The sequence below is a fragment of the Triturus cristatus genome, chromosome 4_2 (assembly GCF_964204655.1).
Source record: "Triturus cristatus chromosome 4_2, aTriCri1.1, whole genome shotgun sequence".
Classification (NCBI taxonomy): Eukaryota; Metazoa; Chordata; class Amphibia; order Caudata; family Salamandridae; genus Triturus; species Triturus cristatus.
This window is the reverse complement of record NC_140586.1, coordinates 305,121,907-305,137,211: the sequence shown is the minus strand read 5'-3', so window position 1 is coordinate 305,137,211 and position 15,305 is coordinate 305,121,907. Positions and strand designations below refer to the sequence as shown.

At 43.2% G+C, this 15,305-nt stretch overlaps 1 protein-coding gene across 2 annotated transcripts in view; it reads left to right on the top strand.

The window, feature by feature from the left end:
* LOC146833753 (protein Cryzl2-like) overlaps positions 1 to 15,305 on the top strand; it is a 143,368-nt gene that overhangs the window by 104,489 nt on the left and 23,574 nt on the right. For both annotated transcript variants that reach the window (XM_085601620.1, XM_085601619.1), the window contains exon 9: positions 14,889 to 15,117. In XM_085601620.1, the coding sequence (XP_085457746.1) occupies positions 14,889 to 15,117 (229 nt within the window). The remainder of the gene's footprint in view (positions 1 to 14,888; positions 15,118 to 15,305) is intronic.

Here is a 15,305-nt window from a genome sequence, read left to right as displayed (position 1 = left end):
TGTGGCTCGTGGGGCCGGGGAAAAGCAGGACCTTATGGTATTGTCATAGGGTGTGAGTCCTCTCCTCCAATTCTACCAATAATTGCTCTACATTTGAGTCCTCTTTTCTCTTGAGAATTCCAATAAACCGAACATTTTTGCAGCAAGACTACCCCTTCACATCTTTCATGTTCTGCAGGAGCAGGGAGTAGCTCATCTGATGCGTATACAGTCTTTCATTCGTTTCATATCATTCATCATGGTTTGCAAACTGCTACATCTTGTTGACCCAATCTGATATATTTATTTAAGTCTGCACTGAGTGCATTACTATCTGTAATAGGAGACGGTGGAATATGACATGGAAATATTAATTTTGTTGGGGAAGGAGTTACACACCACCTTAAGGACTCAAAATTACGGATTTTATATTTTCTCAGGCCAAAGTGCTGCAATGTATTAAAGTTACTCCATCACTGGCGCTCTACACCGGAGTTCTCTGATAATAGCTTAGCCTAGTAGGACCAGATTGCCTAAAATAATTTGAAATTGGCTAGCTATCTATTACTATGTAACAAAGAGAAATCTAGCTAATAATCTTCACTTGTGTCTCAGAAAAGTGAGTAGTGCATGTTGTGATCTGCTAAACTCTTTAGTATAGTTGAGCAGCGTCCTGGTGGGGAGGTTGTCTGAATCTATCCACTTGGCTTGAGATTGTGCAGCTTTCTGCATCCACCCAGCGTTGATGTGATGTACCAATGAAAACATACTAAAACTCTTTGTTTAGTCAGATTTGGCTCCAAGTTGGATCCTCCCTACTTAACGAAAACCCACGTTAAAACCCTAGCCGACCACCTTTCAGTTCATCAACTCATCTTCTCGATGTGGGATAAACCAAGAAAATCTGAAACAAGCTGCTATCAACCTCGTCCTGGAAAAGCCAATAACCAATGCTACATCTCTTTTTAACTATAGACTCCCATCATCCATACATTTTGTGGCAAAAAGCATTGAGTCAATAGGCACATCACAACTGAAAGATGACCTATGATTCAAACATTACTCTCTGGCATCCAATCTGAATTCAGATCAAACCATTGCATAGAAACAACAATTCTAAACTTCTGAAAACATATAAAGACATAACCTCTATTATAACACACATTACTCAAAGACCTGTTTCTCTCTCTTACCACAGTCTTCCTACATCCCAGTGTTAGACTACTCTGCTTTCTGACAGCTTCACATATCCAACAAATAACCACCTCTTGAAATGATTCTAATCCTACTTTTTTGCAGGGGTGTAATGCAGTCCGTCCCATCCACAGAATTGAAACCAAGTTGAAGGGATCCGACCCCGTAGACATGCATTTTAATAAACTGTGATCATCACTAAAAAGCTTTTTATCCAAGCAACGTATGATCAAATTCTCCAAGATTAATTGATTCAAACTCCGATATTATCTACTTTGTACTGTCCCTATATCAATCCTTATCTGTTCCATGTCCTATTTAACTTACTTATGTTGTGGAAATGTGCCTTTTAATGAGCACACCGGTGCAGGGGTCACTCTTCTCTGTCCACAGGTCCTTAGACCAACAAAATAGAGATTGGCACTGAAGCTGGAATTCAAATAACAAGTTAATTAATCACTCATGAGTGGGACTTCGTCCACACAGCACTCGCAAGTGCTGCCTCAGGTAGTGCTTTGAAGTCATAGAACACAGGCCTTATATACAGCTTTTTCTGAACTGGTAAGCATGTGGATACAAATAGGAGGCACAGGCCTACACAGGAATAGTTACCGACAAACATGGGCAGATGGGAGATCACTTAGTCAGCAAAGTGGGAAGGGGAGCAGGAGTGCTTATGGCAGCAGTAAATGATTGACAGTTGAGTCTGAGACCAGGTGTTTCTGCCAGCGACAAACTCTTAGCATGCATATTGCTTTTAGCTGAGTCAGGAAGTCAACTAAAATAGACAGCACAGGCAGGGAAAAAGACAAGCAGCAGAGGATGGGAGAATTACAAAGCCAACAAAATGGTTGCTACAACCAAGATGGCTTCAGCTTATGCTAACGGAAATTATTCCAGATTTCCACAGACGACCCTTTTAGCATATGCTGAAGAAATCTTCCTATGCTTTTGAAGGAGTACCAAAAATATCACTGACATCGATCTGCATCATTTTCATTAATGTCTTGGTCACTTGCTAGTCGGGCGTTTACATTCTTAACATTTCATTTAGTCGATATACACAAGGTACAAGTAGAAACACAAAGGGAACAAAGGTAGGACATTCTATGCTTCTGTTCATAATAAGGAAGAGTAAAATAATAGTGTTCCATAGGGACAGGAGTAGTAGCAGTCAGTAGATTTCGGACTGGAGTTACTTCCTCTACAATCCATGCTATTATTGCAACAATAACAACAGTCAAAATTAGTCCAGTAACAATCATTGTTCTTTTGCTACAAACTCTTACAGCAGTTGGTTTCTTCTCCTTCGGCATATTCATTTTGTCGACAAACAACAAAACAGATGGTGCCCTAAGGTCCTGGGCAGGCGTTGATTTCTTCACTAACATTGAGACGAATAGTCACTAAAAGACTACCCCCCTTTGAAGTCAGTCTTTAACCACCCAGGACAGTGGCTCAAATAGTCTTTTTCAGCAACAAAGTGTCTTTCTTCCTAGGTCGTAGCTGATATCGGGATGTACCAGGAATCGTGTGGTCCGGGAAGACTTCCTCAGATCCTTCAGGTGACGTGGCTTGTCCTTTCTCGGTGACCAGAATATCACGGTGATCTACCAACGCAGCTGGACTCACTAGGTCTTGTAACACTTTTCGACAGTTGTTTCGCATGGACCCAGTTCTTCTGGTTCGTCACTTGAACTGCAGTCCTGGTAGCCAATAGTACTTGCTCCGGTCCTTGCCACCTCGGTGCTGGCTCTCTGGAAGGACTTTACGACCACATAGTCACCAGGGCACAAGCAGTGGCCCTCACCTTGCGACCTGTCTGGAAGAGTCTCCCGAACCTGTTGATAAATAGAAGACAAACTGTCAGTCAACTGAGACAAATAGTCATTCATCAATACATAGGGTACATCATGCATAGGGCGTCGCTTAGGAACCCCTAAATATTCATTGGCCTTCCAAAAACCACCTCATACGGTGTGGGGCCAGATCGTGTATGTGGTATCAATCTAATGGATAGCAATGCTAAGGGCAATGCATCAGGCCATTTCAAAGATGTGGAAGCCTGTATCTTGGCCAATTTTAATTTTAGGGTAGAGTTGTAACGTTCACTAGCCCTGCTGCTTGTGGGTGAAAAGCAGCATGAAACTTCTGCTTAATTCCCAACCCTTTCATGAGATACTTAATAACTTGCCCAATAAAATGGGGTCCGTTGTCACTCCACAAAACTCGGCAAATGCCGAATTGGGGAAAGAACTCCTTTAGGAGCACCTTTGCTGTAGTAAGAGCTGTATTATCTTTCGTAGCATATGCCTCCACCCATTTACTAAAGGCACAAACCACTACCAAGACATACTTCAGGTTTTTAGAGCTCTCAAGCTGGATACAATCCATTTGCAGGACCTCAAAAGGTGCAGTAGGTATTGCAAACCCTCCTGTTTGAGTTTGTGTTCCCTTTCCAGGATTATCCTGGAGACAAATCAGACAGGTCTGGACTATTTTCTTAGCCGTACCGACAATCTCTGGATGATCCCAAACTTGCATAAGTTGCTTTGATAGTGAGGATGCTCCAACATGTGCCGGGCCATGTGAGTCATAGAGTGTAAATAGGCTGTGGGTAACTTCCATTTGGTTATTTCTTTATTCCTCCAACAGTCCTCCTCATCCGATGCTCCTCCTTGGACCATTGGTCTAATTCATCAACAGAGGCAGATTGTTGCATGTCCAGGACCTCTTTTTTTTTTTTTAAATCTGTTTTTATTAGTTTTGTTATTTTGTCAAACACCAATACAGACATTCGGTACAGTAGCACACGAGCTCCCTGGGTAGAACATTAGTGCGTAGTGTACCGAAAGGATACATAATTAGGTCGTAGCTGGATGAGCTCCGCCCCACTGCATTGAACCCCCAATAAGGCAGAAATCTCAAATATTGATATATGCGGTCCTGCCTTCCCCCGCGTGGGCTCATCATGATAACTCGGTGAGTCCCGCAGCCGAATCCGCAGCCACTGTCCAGAAACGATAAGAAAACAAACCGAAAGAACCGCAACCACCTCAACAGTAGACCAGCTCCAGTGTGCCTATCGCTATCTCTGCCCCCGTGTAGTCCCCCCCCCTCCCCCGATTGCATTGAGTGACGAAGCTGCAGCGCACCATCACGCGTCCGGATGCATTGTCCCCTCTCACCCAGTGCGGGTGCGTGTTGTGTGTGGAACCCTACGAGGTCACTCCGGCGGAGTGTCCGCTGCCCGGCTTGACGTCTCCTCCCCCCCCCCCCCCCCCTGCTCACCCCTCCCATCCCCCACCTCAGCATGTCTGAGCGCCTGAAGCATCTCCTCCCATTGCGCGGCTATGGGCATCTTCCTCAACCCTAGTGTCTCCTCCCGCCTAATAGCAGTCCCCTCCGCTCCGGCCCATGCAACGAGAGAGCGCCCCCACGCCCGCGGGTGGGGCGGGTCCTGTGCCTTCCACCGCCTGGTTATGAGGCGCTTGGCAACCGCGAGCCCTAAATCCAGGAACCGAGATGTCACCTTAGTCGTGCTCGTCCTGCGAAAATGATGCAGTAGGTAGACCACCCAGTCAAAGGATATGTCCCTCCCCGTGATAGTGTGCATGGAGTCGTGAACTGCGCGCCAGTAGGAGTGTAATTTGCAGCAGCCCCATAGCATATGTATGATGTCGGCCCCCGGTGTAGCGCATCTAGGACACTTTGCGTGTGCGTGACAGTAGTAACTATTAAGGACCGCGGGAGTGAGATATGCCCTATGGACGACGAATAATTGTATCTGTCTGAGGCGCATGTTGCATGTCCAGGACCTCTTGCCTGGCATCATGCCAGCCTTCACCCTGTGATTTAACTACATACATAGATGTGGTACTTCGCTGCATTGCGGTCTCCCGAGCTGTGTAATCTGCAAAAGCATTGCCTGCTCCTATTTTATCGGTCCATTTCTTATGTGTGCTACATTTAACAATTGCCACTTTCTTAGGGTAGGTCAAGGCAGTAAGGAGATTATGTACTAATTTCCCATGCACTATTTGTGTCCCATGTGAAGTGAGACAGCCTCTTTCTTTCCATAGCTGTCCGAAGTTATGTGCTACTCCGAAGGCGTATTGGCTATCAGTGTAAATGTTAACAAGCAAATCTATACTAAGCTCACATGCTCTTGTCAGTGCTATCAACTCGGCTGCTTGAGCTGACTTCTGTGGGATACGAGCTGTCTCGACTACTGTCTGAAGTGTTGTAATTGCATAAGTAGCAGATGTAGTGCCATCAGGCAATTTCAGGTAGGATCCATCAACCCACAATTCCCCATCAACACTAGAAAGGGGTACATCTTGTAGGTCAACAAGACCCTTTGTGTGTTCTTCAGTAAGGGATATACAGCCATGTAGCTCTTGTAACTGAGACTGGGTAGCTGGAATTGGCAATAATGTAGCAGGATTCAGAGTCAAACATATTTTCAACATGATATGAGGGGGCAAAAGTGTAAATTCATAGCCTGTCAAGTGAGCACTAGTCAGATGCTGTGTCTTTGTTTGATTTAGCAAGGCATCGACTGAATGAGGTACTAACACAAACAATCTTTGTGACAAGACTATTCCCTCACTCTGACGTATGGACACAGCTGCTGCTGCTACCGCTCGGAAACAACCAGGCAGTGCGCGAGCAACTGGATCAAGGACAGCCGAAAAATATGCACAAGGACGTTGTTTATCACCGTGTGTCTGTGTTAAAACCGAGAGGGCACAACCTTCCCTCTCGTGTACATAGTGTGTGAAAGTCTTCGTGTAATCTGGAGTTCCTAATACAGGTGCAGAACAAAGAGCTTGACGTAGCTGTTGGAAGGCATTCTGGCATTCAGTAGTCCATGGGAGAGGCACATCGGAGTGTCTTTAGTCAAAACGGCCAACAAGGGCTTAATAATGTGCGAAAAGCTATGGATCCACTCCCTACAGAAAGAAGTTAGATCAATCAATGCACGGACGTCCTTCTGAGTACAGGGCACAGGTGTGTGTCAAATGGTCTGAATGTGATCTGGTGTGAGTGCACGTCCCTTCTTAGAAAGGAGGTGACCTAAATAGGTAACCTGCTGTCTACAAAATTGCAATTTCTTCCAAGAGACTTTGTGATGATGAGAGGCAAGGAATAATAATAATGACAGTGTTCCTTCTTTACACTGTTCAGGTGTATCGGCAGCCAACAAGATGTCAGACATATTGAATAAGAGCCACCCCTTTTGGCACAGGAAAATAATCAAGCTGCCTTTTCAATGCCTGACTATAAATGCTAGGACTCTCTGTATACCCTTGTGGAGCTCTACAGAATCTGTATGACCTATGATTCAAAGTGAAGCTGAACAAATAACGGCTGTCAGTGTGAATAGGTATTGAAAAAAATGCATTTTTCAAATCAATTACACTAAATGTAGTGGCAGTAGGAGGGACCATAGTAAGAAGTGTAGTGATGTCAGAGACTACCGGGTATTGGGGAACCACAATTATGTTAACCTCTCGTAACACAATAATGAATCTGTAAATTCTAGTATCCGTGTCTCTTTTCAAAATAGGAAGGATAGGACTATTACAAATGTTATAAGGGACTTCTTCCACAACCCCCTCCTTGACCAAATCCTGAACAATGTGCATCAATGCTTCCTCGCCTTCCCGAGATATTTTATATTGGGGCAGTCGAGGCAATGAAGCACCTTCCTTCACTTGAATATGCACTGGTGGAATAACCATTTATCCCACATCGGTATCTTATGTAGCCCATAAAGTACGAGGTAACGATGCCAGTGCAATATCTTCTTTCATGAGACAAGACCTCTCAACCATTGGATAGTTATCATTTAAGATAACACGCACACCTTCTGGGGAACAACGTATTGTAGCACCAAAATGTTTAAGCATATCGATACCAACAATATTATCCGACATGGTACGGGAAAGCAAAAATGGACATGCTGCAGTTAATTTATCAAAACTAAACGCAAGTGACTGTGACAGTGGGCTAGATGTAGGTGTCCTATCGATGTTATCATTGCTCCAGACAGGGGAGCCCTAGGAACCAATTTTTTAGACAGAGCACTACGAGTAGCTCCTGTATCAACCAGAAACCGATCAGTAGAGCCCAAGACATTTGCATCAACATAAGGACCTTTCTGATCTACTGGGACCTCAACTGGTTCCTTACCCCATTCTATTAATTCCTATGCATAATCAGAATCCCCAAGACCATCAGCCGAATAATCTGACATTTGATATTGATTTCGTCTATCAAAAGTATTAGAATAATTTGGCCCATGTTCAACTGCCTCAAACCTGGGACGAGTTCCCATTCCTCCCCTATTTCCTGAGTTCCCTGGGCATCTTCTCATACTTTCTCTACCCCGTTGATACTGCTGACCCCGCAAAAGGGGACACTCGGAACGCCAATGTCCAATCACTTTACAACAAGCACACTGATCAGAAGACAAAGTTGATCGAGAGAAAGGGGGTACTCCAGGGGTATAAACTGCACGTCCGCCTCTACCACCACCTCTGAATGGTGGACCATATACTTGTGCTGACATGACTTTTGTTTTTAACTCCTTTAGCCTCTTATCCTCTTTGCCTTTTGCTTCCAATTCCTGACGCTCATAATACTGGGCCATAGTCAATAGGGAGACTGGGAAGACATAGTCCACAAACTCTCGCTGGCCTTTAGGTGACTAGCTATTTCTGGCAACATGTTGGCGACAAATTTGTCGACAAACAGATGCTTACCTGTGTCATGGAATGTCTCTTCAAATTGTGTAAAGAAATCAGAAACTGACAAATCCACTTTCTGTTTACAAGACGCTAACGTTATCCAATCTTTTTTCTTAGGGGATATGAGAGTTTTTAACTTGGTTACAATAGCTTTGGGAAGATCTAATATCTCCTGTTGTGGTTTTAATGCAGGCTCTCTAGCCGCATCTATTTCTTCTAAATGCACCCAAGTATCACCATATGCTACATTATCATCTATTTTACGAATTGTTCTCCACATATCAGGGGGCAAAATAAGTCCCAAAAACATATCAATATCTGGCAGTTCATAGTGTAGGAGCTAATGGCGCCTTCCACTTCTTCATAGAAAGCGGACGGATTTTTCCGCGGGTCAGGCAAAGCAGCTTTAAGAGCTATAACATCTGCTCTACTCCAAGGAGTATAGACCCAATTATAGACAAAATATCCCTTTTCATCTTCTGAATCTTTATCAGCACTTGTTCACTCACCCTTCAGAGGAACATATAAAGGTGCAGCATCACGCATTGGTTTGACAGTAAATACAGTATCACTAGGGTCATTGCCTATCTCAAAAACTTCTTCTTTCTGCACTGGGGTCTGAACTGTTTGTGCAGTTTTAACTTTACCAGCTGATTTTTGCGCCGCTTTTAAACGTAGTGTATCATTTCTTAATTTAACTACTCGCCTAATTAAATCCGGTATATTTGAAAAAAGACCAGTTCCATCATTTAATTGTTTATAATCGAAATTGATATCAGTGGACTCTAAGTTTTTAGAAACGTTTCTAAAACCAAGTATTACTTCCCAGGTGAACTTCTCTGCAAAATATAACTGCTCTAAATCCTTCCACAGCTGAACCAGGGCTACAAGGTCTGAAGCAGAAGTAAGTCCCATGAGCTTCTTTGCGAGCAGCGGATCTGATAGTGGCTTTTTCATCAACAGTCAAAGTAGAGCGAGTCTGCCGCCCACCTTGCTTATCTAAGTCTTTATCATCTGAAGAAAGATGTTCTTCTTCGGAAAGATCATCCTCCGGGGAAGAGGGAAAATTATACGGGGGCGGAGGTCAATCTAACAAGATGGAATCATCCTGAGGTTTATTAAGTATAGTATAAATGGGGCGCCTAATAGGGTACTGGCCAGTTACCTGTAAACGACGCTCCCGTTCCTCTTTTTCTTTTATTACCTTCATCTCTTTATTTTTTAATCCCAATGCTTTTTGATATATCTTTTTTCACTGTTCTTTTTCTGCTATAGCTTCTTCTTTCCTCACTCTATTGCGCTTCTTTCTCCCACATTCGTACACAATCAAACATATCTTGTCGACTTTTTCTCTTGAATAAACACTGCTCTACATATTGAATCTTTTTAAAGTCAAATGACCCATTCACAGGCCATCGTAAATCAGGATCCTTTTTCGTATATTTGTTCCACAGTGTACTATACATTATGGAAGAAATACCGTATTTAATAAACCTATGTCTATTAGGTGTCCCCTCTGGGGGAGCCAGCGTACTTCTTTCTAAATCCATATTGGTACCACCAAGACAGCAACACAACCTACGGAGTGTGCTGGAAACAGGCATGCTACCAAATCTTTGTAAAATATTACTTTTCCAAAATATTCAAAAGTAGAGAAAAATCCCCACATTACCTGCCTTTATTTTTTGCAAAAAATAAATCAAACAAACAAAACCAGAATCTTGGCCAAGCAAACAAGAGTGCCACTTCAGCGACCTTACCAAACAAGAGTCTCCAACCTCCAACTGTCAATCTCTTGGTCGACCTCATGGTCACTGCAAAAATAACGCCAAAGCATACCTCTGTCAGAACCGGCCAACACCTGGAGGGTCAAATCAAGAAAACCGGAAAAATCACTTTGGCTGCAAAGACGAGTGTCTCCTCATGCAGGATGTCTGCACAGCAACATTCCACTATTCCATCATGACCACTCCTTCGGATGGCCGCGTCTCAGATGAGGCCTCACGTTGGACGCCAACTGTGGAAATGTGCCTTTTAATGAGCACACTGGTGCAGGGGTCACCCTTCTCTGTCCACGGGTCCTTAGACCAACAAAATAGAGATTGGTACTGAAGCTGGAATTCAAATAACAAGTTTATTAATCACTCATGAGTGGGACTACGTCCACACAGCACTCAAGTGCTGCCTGAGGTAGTACATTGAAGTCCTAGAACACAGGCCTTATATACAGCTTTTTCTGCACTGGTAAGCATGTGGATACAAATAGAAGGTACAGGCCTAACCAGGAATAGTTACCGACAAACATGGGCAGATGGGGAATCACTTAGTCATCAAAGTGGGAGGGGGGGGTAGGAGTGCTTATAGCAGCAGTAAATGATTGACAGTTGAGTCTGAGACCAGGTGTTCTGGCAGCTACAAACTCTTAGCATGCATATTGCTTTTAGCTGAATCAGGAAGTCAACTAAAATAGACAGCACAGGCAGGGAAAAAGACATGCAGCAGAGGATGGGAGGATTACAAAGCCAACAAAATGGATTCCACAACCAAGATGGCTTCAGCGTATGCTAACGGAAATTATTCCAGATTTCCACAATGTGCTTATTATCTTGTATTGTTGAAGAATTTAAAATGCCAATAAAAAAATATTCAACTCAAAAAGAAAGCATCTACTCAGTATCTGTAACAAAGGTTCTAATGACCCATTAAGATATATATCTATATATATATATCATAGCACTTTTGACCTAGAGATGCTACTGGAATACCTTGGCAAAGATTAAAGTATTCACAGAATTGCACACACTTAGCTCCTTGTTCACTTATTGGAAACAGTACATCAAACTAGCCAAGTTCACATCCAAATTTGCTAACATTAGTTGCGTGTTAGCCCATAGGTTTATCCATATCCCCACTTTTCTCAATACTACTGATGGATGTAATAAAAATGTACTTACCTTTTGTAACAATCTTTCTGATGGATTCTCATTATAAAAGTTTCATATCTTCAGTAGCGATCTTTCTGGTTGATACTGTATCTACCTGCAGATTCGTCAGATTTTGAGTCGTCACCATTTGAATATGCTCCCAAGGGGCTAGACTGCAACTGGAAATACTTCAATAACTCTCCTACACTGGTAGGCACTTCAGCTTCCTCTCGGCATCAATGTCTACCCGGACATAAACTCACTGGAGCCATTAGCAGTACTGTGGCAATCTGATATCAGTTTCTCATCCATTTTTTTCTGAGCCCTCAGAGGTAGAGATGGAGTCATGTACATGAAGTTTGCAGTCTAATTTGGAACCTTGTTTTTGAGATAACTGCGATCATTTGTCGATACAGGGAGGGGGTGGGATCGGTGATGAATCTGCAGGTAGAGAGAGTATCCAGCAGAATGATTGTTACTAAAGACAAGTAACCTTCTCTTCAGATGAATAAGTTTACCTGCAGATTCTTCAGCTTTTGACTATATACCACAGCAATACCCCCTCCCAGGTGATTTGCCTGAGCGGAATAGTCAAACCAGAAAGTCTTGCATCACGTAGCAAGCAAATAGCCATCCCTTTCAATTCCAAGTAATAATGCTATGCAAACTTATGGGGAGAAGCCCTTGTGGCAGCATGGCATATAGTCACTAGGAGTACTCTCCCGGTGATCGATTCGCAAGATGCTTTTGCTCCAGTAGAGCGAGCTCCTATTTACTTTTGGTGGTTCCTTTTTTGAAAGGGCGTAACAGATTTTAATATAGCGAACAGTGCACCTCGCTGGAGTCCTCTCGTTACCCATATATCTCTCCCAAAAAAGAGTTGGTCATCATATCTGAAATGTTTAGTTCTGTCAGTGTAATAGGTAACTGCACTATGAGGGTTCAGCCTGTTTAACCTTTGCTCCCCTTTGGTGAGATGAAGTGGAGGAAAAAACTTGGGCAGTGTAATGGGCGGACCCATATGGAACCTGGAAAACGCCTTTAGTCAGAGCTTCTTTTGTCCAGAAAACCAGCTCGTCTATGTAGAAACAAGTAATAGGTGATCTGTCGCCTTGAGCAGACGTGATGGCCACCAAAAACACTTCATGTGGCAGCATACAACGGTTAACATGGGGTCCCCATCAAAAATGTCAGAACCAGATTAGGTTCCAATTGCGGTATAATGAAAGGAGTAAACATACAACAGCCCAACTATAGTGGACTTGAACAAAGAGGGTTGGTCTGACAAACAAATGAATGTGGACAAGGTTGCAACATAGCCTTTGACTGTGGCCACTGCACAAATCTTGCTTGGCCAATGAAGGCACAAAAAGCTGAAAGATGCTCCTTTAGAGAGTAGATGCTTTTATTCTCACACCAAGCAAAAAACACATTTTAGCATAATTAGACTTTTTGGAAGGGCGATGTGCTGAAAGAATTGTATTGACCAACTCTGGCAGCTCTGAAAGACTCATCTGGTCCTGCTCAAACTCCAGCCAGGAAGGTAGAAGATCTGTAGGTTGGGGTGCAGAGCCTTCCCGACTGTGTGAGAAGGCGACTGTGTCGCAGCTCAAGTGGGGACACACAGAGTCTCAGAAGATCTGCGTACCTCACCCTTCTCAGGCATTCCAGACCAACCGAGATGACTTGTGCCTGGTCTTAGCACAGCTTCCTCATAGCTCAAGGACTCAAAGGCATGGGGAAATATTCATAGTGCAGCAGACAATTCTATGTCAACCGAAATGCATCCTCAAGGCTCCATGCAACAGAAACTGGAGGACAAAGAACCGCTAGCAATATGCATTCTCACAAGTGGGAAAAAGATCCATCTGAGAAGTACAGCAAATATGTTCTATACCACCCATGAGTGACAAGATGACGCTCATTCAGGTTGTCGGTTCTCGTATTCAGTGAGCCTGCCAGATGGTTGGTGACCAACCAGATACCATGCACTCAAGCCCAGGCCCAGACTCTCATATCCTCTCAGAACAGAAGATGGGGCTCTACCCTTCACTGTTTGTTCGCATACCACTTTTTGGTCAAGATCTGGGCGCATTGACCTAAAAAAAGAGGACAGGAAAGCTTTCAGGGCCTGGCAAATCACCAGCAGCTCGAGGAAATCGATGTGAAGTCTTCACTCTTCTGGAGACCAGAGCCTCTCATCTCCCTTTCCTCCCGATGTGGACCCCACCTTAAGTGAAAACCTCATGGAGAGCAGCTTCTGCCCTGTACAGAAGGGCACAGAAAAAAAGAGAACTGATGTCGGGGCACATGGGGTATGAATGGCTCTAGTGATGTCCTATACAGACAGTAACTGATGACCAGATGGAGCAGACGCCACCACCCCTGCAGCTTTTCCAGATGTTTTCTGATCTAGAAACTCCTCTTTTGGTCCAATCTGCCAGATGTACATAGGTGATAAAACTAAATTCTGATCTCCACCATGAACGCCTGGTCTCTAAAGCCATCTGTCCATCCTTGTTGGCTATATGCGAATGGATGGACAATAATTTCCTCTTCAACACCAAAAAACCCAGAAATCCTGACGTTTGTTAGAAAAACCCATCATGGGTCTCTTTAAAATGACCAGTAGAACTCATACCACCTTAGGCACTGGTCAAAACTGCTCGAAATCTGGGATTCTTCTTTGATTCAGACTTCTCCTTCACTCAAGAAGCTCAAACAATCTAAAAAATGCAATTTTTATCACCTTTAAAATATGTTGAAAATCTGCTCTTCACTTTGCATTATCCAATTGATGCTTCTCATTCAAGAATTGTAATAAATGTAGACTCTTCTGTTGCTGTACTGTATCTCTAAATGCCCCACTCAACATACTACAAAATGTAAGTTTTGTCTATACTTGTTTGTGAAGGGTTCTCCTACTTTAATGCGGAGTCTCTGGACATAAAATCATGGATTTTAGTATTAAATGTGGACGGGATTAGGGAGAAAAGGTGGGAAAAGGGGCAGGCTTCATACTGAAGGAGATAGGATTAGGGAGGAGTGAGAGAGGTTTAGGGAGGGACACCACCCACCTGCACATGAGCAAACGAATTGTGTTACTACTCTAGAGTTGGAGGCATGTAACTTACACTTTTGTAGTAAGTTTACATTCCGCGTTTGTGAATCCCGAAAGAATACATTTACTACAAAGTGTAAACGTACTCAAAAGTATAACTTACCTCTGTCAATCAGGCCTTTTATGTAGAACGTTGGAATCTACACACTAGAAAGCCCTCGAATACATCACATACCTATTGAGTAAGACCAAAAGAAATCTCTGCTCCTACAAAAACACAAAACGTAGTGGCACAGAATGTGCTATCGAACATTCTTCCCCCATATTGCAAAAATTCCTCGATACTTAAGCACTTTAAAATCATCTCAGAGAGTTTTTATAATCCATCTTTTAGTGCCTAAAGTACTGCCATTTGTGACGCGTCTTTTTTCATGAAATTGTTCTCACGGATTCTTTTCTTCACCTTCTTGTTTCCCACCGTGCACTTTGAGATATTTATTTTTGGTATTTGCTACAAATAAATGTAATACAATACATTTCTTTGTTGTATGTTTATAGACATTCTTCTCTTTGTTCCTGCAGTACTTCATTAGCTGCCCCATCCCTCAGCACCCACCTAAGATCTGGCATTTAATGATGCTTCTAGCTATGGTTCTATATTTAGAAATGAGGTAGGCAAGATTGGGCCTGCTACTGCTCAATAAGTTAAAGCATAATTTCTGGTCTTGTAAAGTGGTTGCACTAGGTTCTCTTGAACCGAAAGCCTACCTATTTTTTCCCAATATGTGTCCATTGAGGAGATGCAGCCATCTTGCTATGTCCAAATCAAAGCAGTATTATTGATGTTACTAAATTTAGATGCAATTTGTTAAAATGCTTTAATCCTTGGGAATTTCAGTGTATAATTCGCAGGAATAAAGACTGTACCCCTGACCCTGTAACCTGAACATTTTTTGTCTGTTCTTTTTCCTGCAGTCTGAAATGGGAGGGGCGGATTGTGGTGGTGGGTTTTGCAGGAGGTAACATCGGCTCAGTTCCTACCAATCAGCTTCTTCTGAGGAATGTGTCCGCTCTTGGAGTATACTGGGGCCGATACAGAAACATGGACCCACCCTTGTTCTCCTGGTCAATTTCAACCGTACTCCAGCATTGTCAAGAGGCCCGGATTCAGCCGTATGTCGGGGCGGTGTTTCAACTGGAGAATGTAAGTCAACTTGCCCATCACTTTACAATAGATTATTTTTATGTCTATACAAAGGTACATTTTACATGATAATTGTCTGACTGGGAAGATTGAGCAATAGCAGTGAGATGTCTGTAGGATCTTACTATGACAACAACCAAAGAAGGATGCGAAGGGGAGGAGGACGACAGTGGATTCCCACTGGCCCA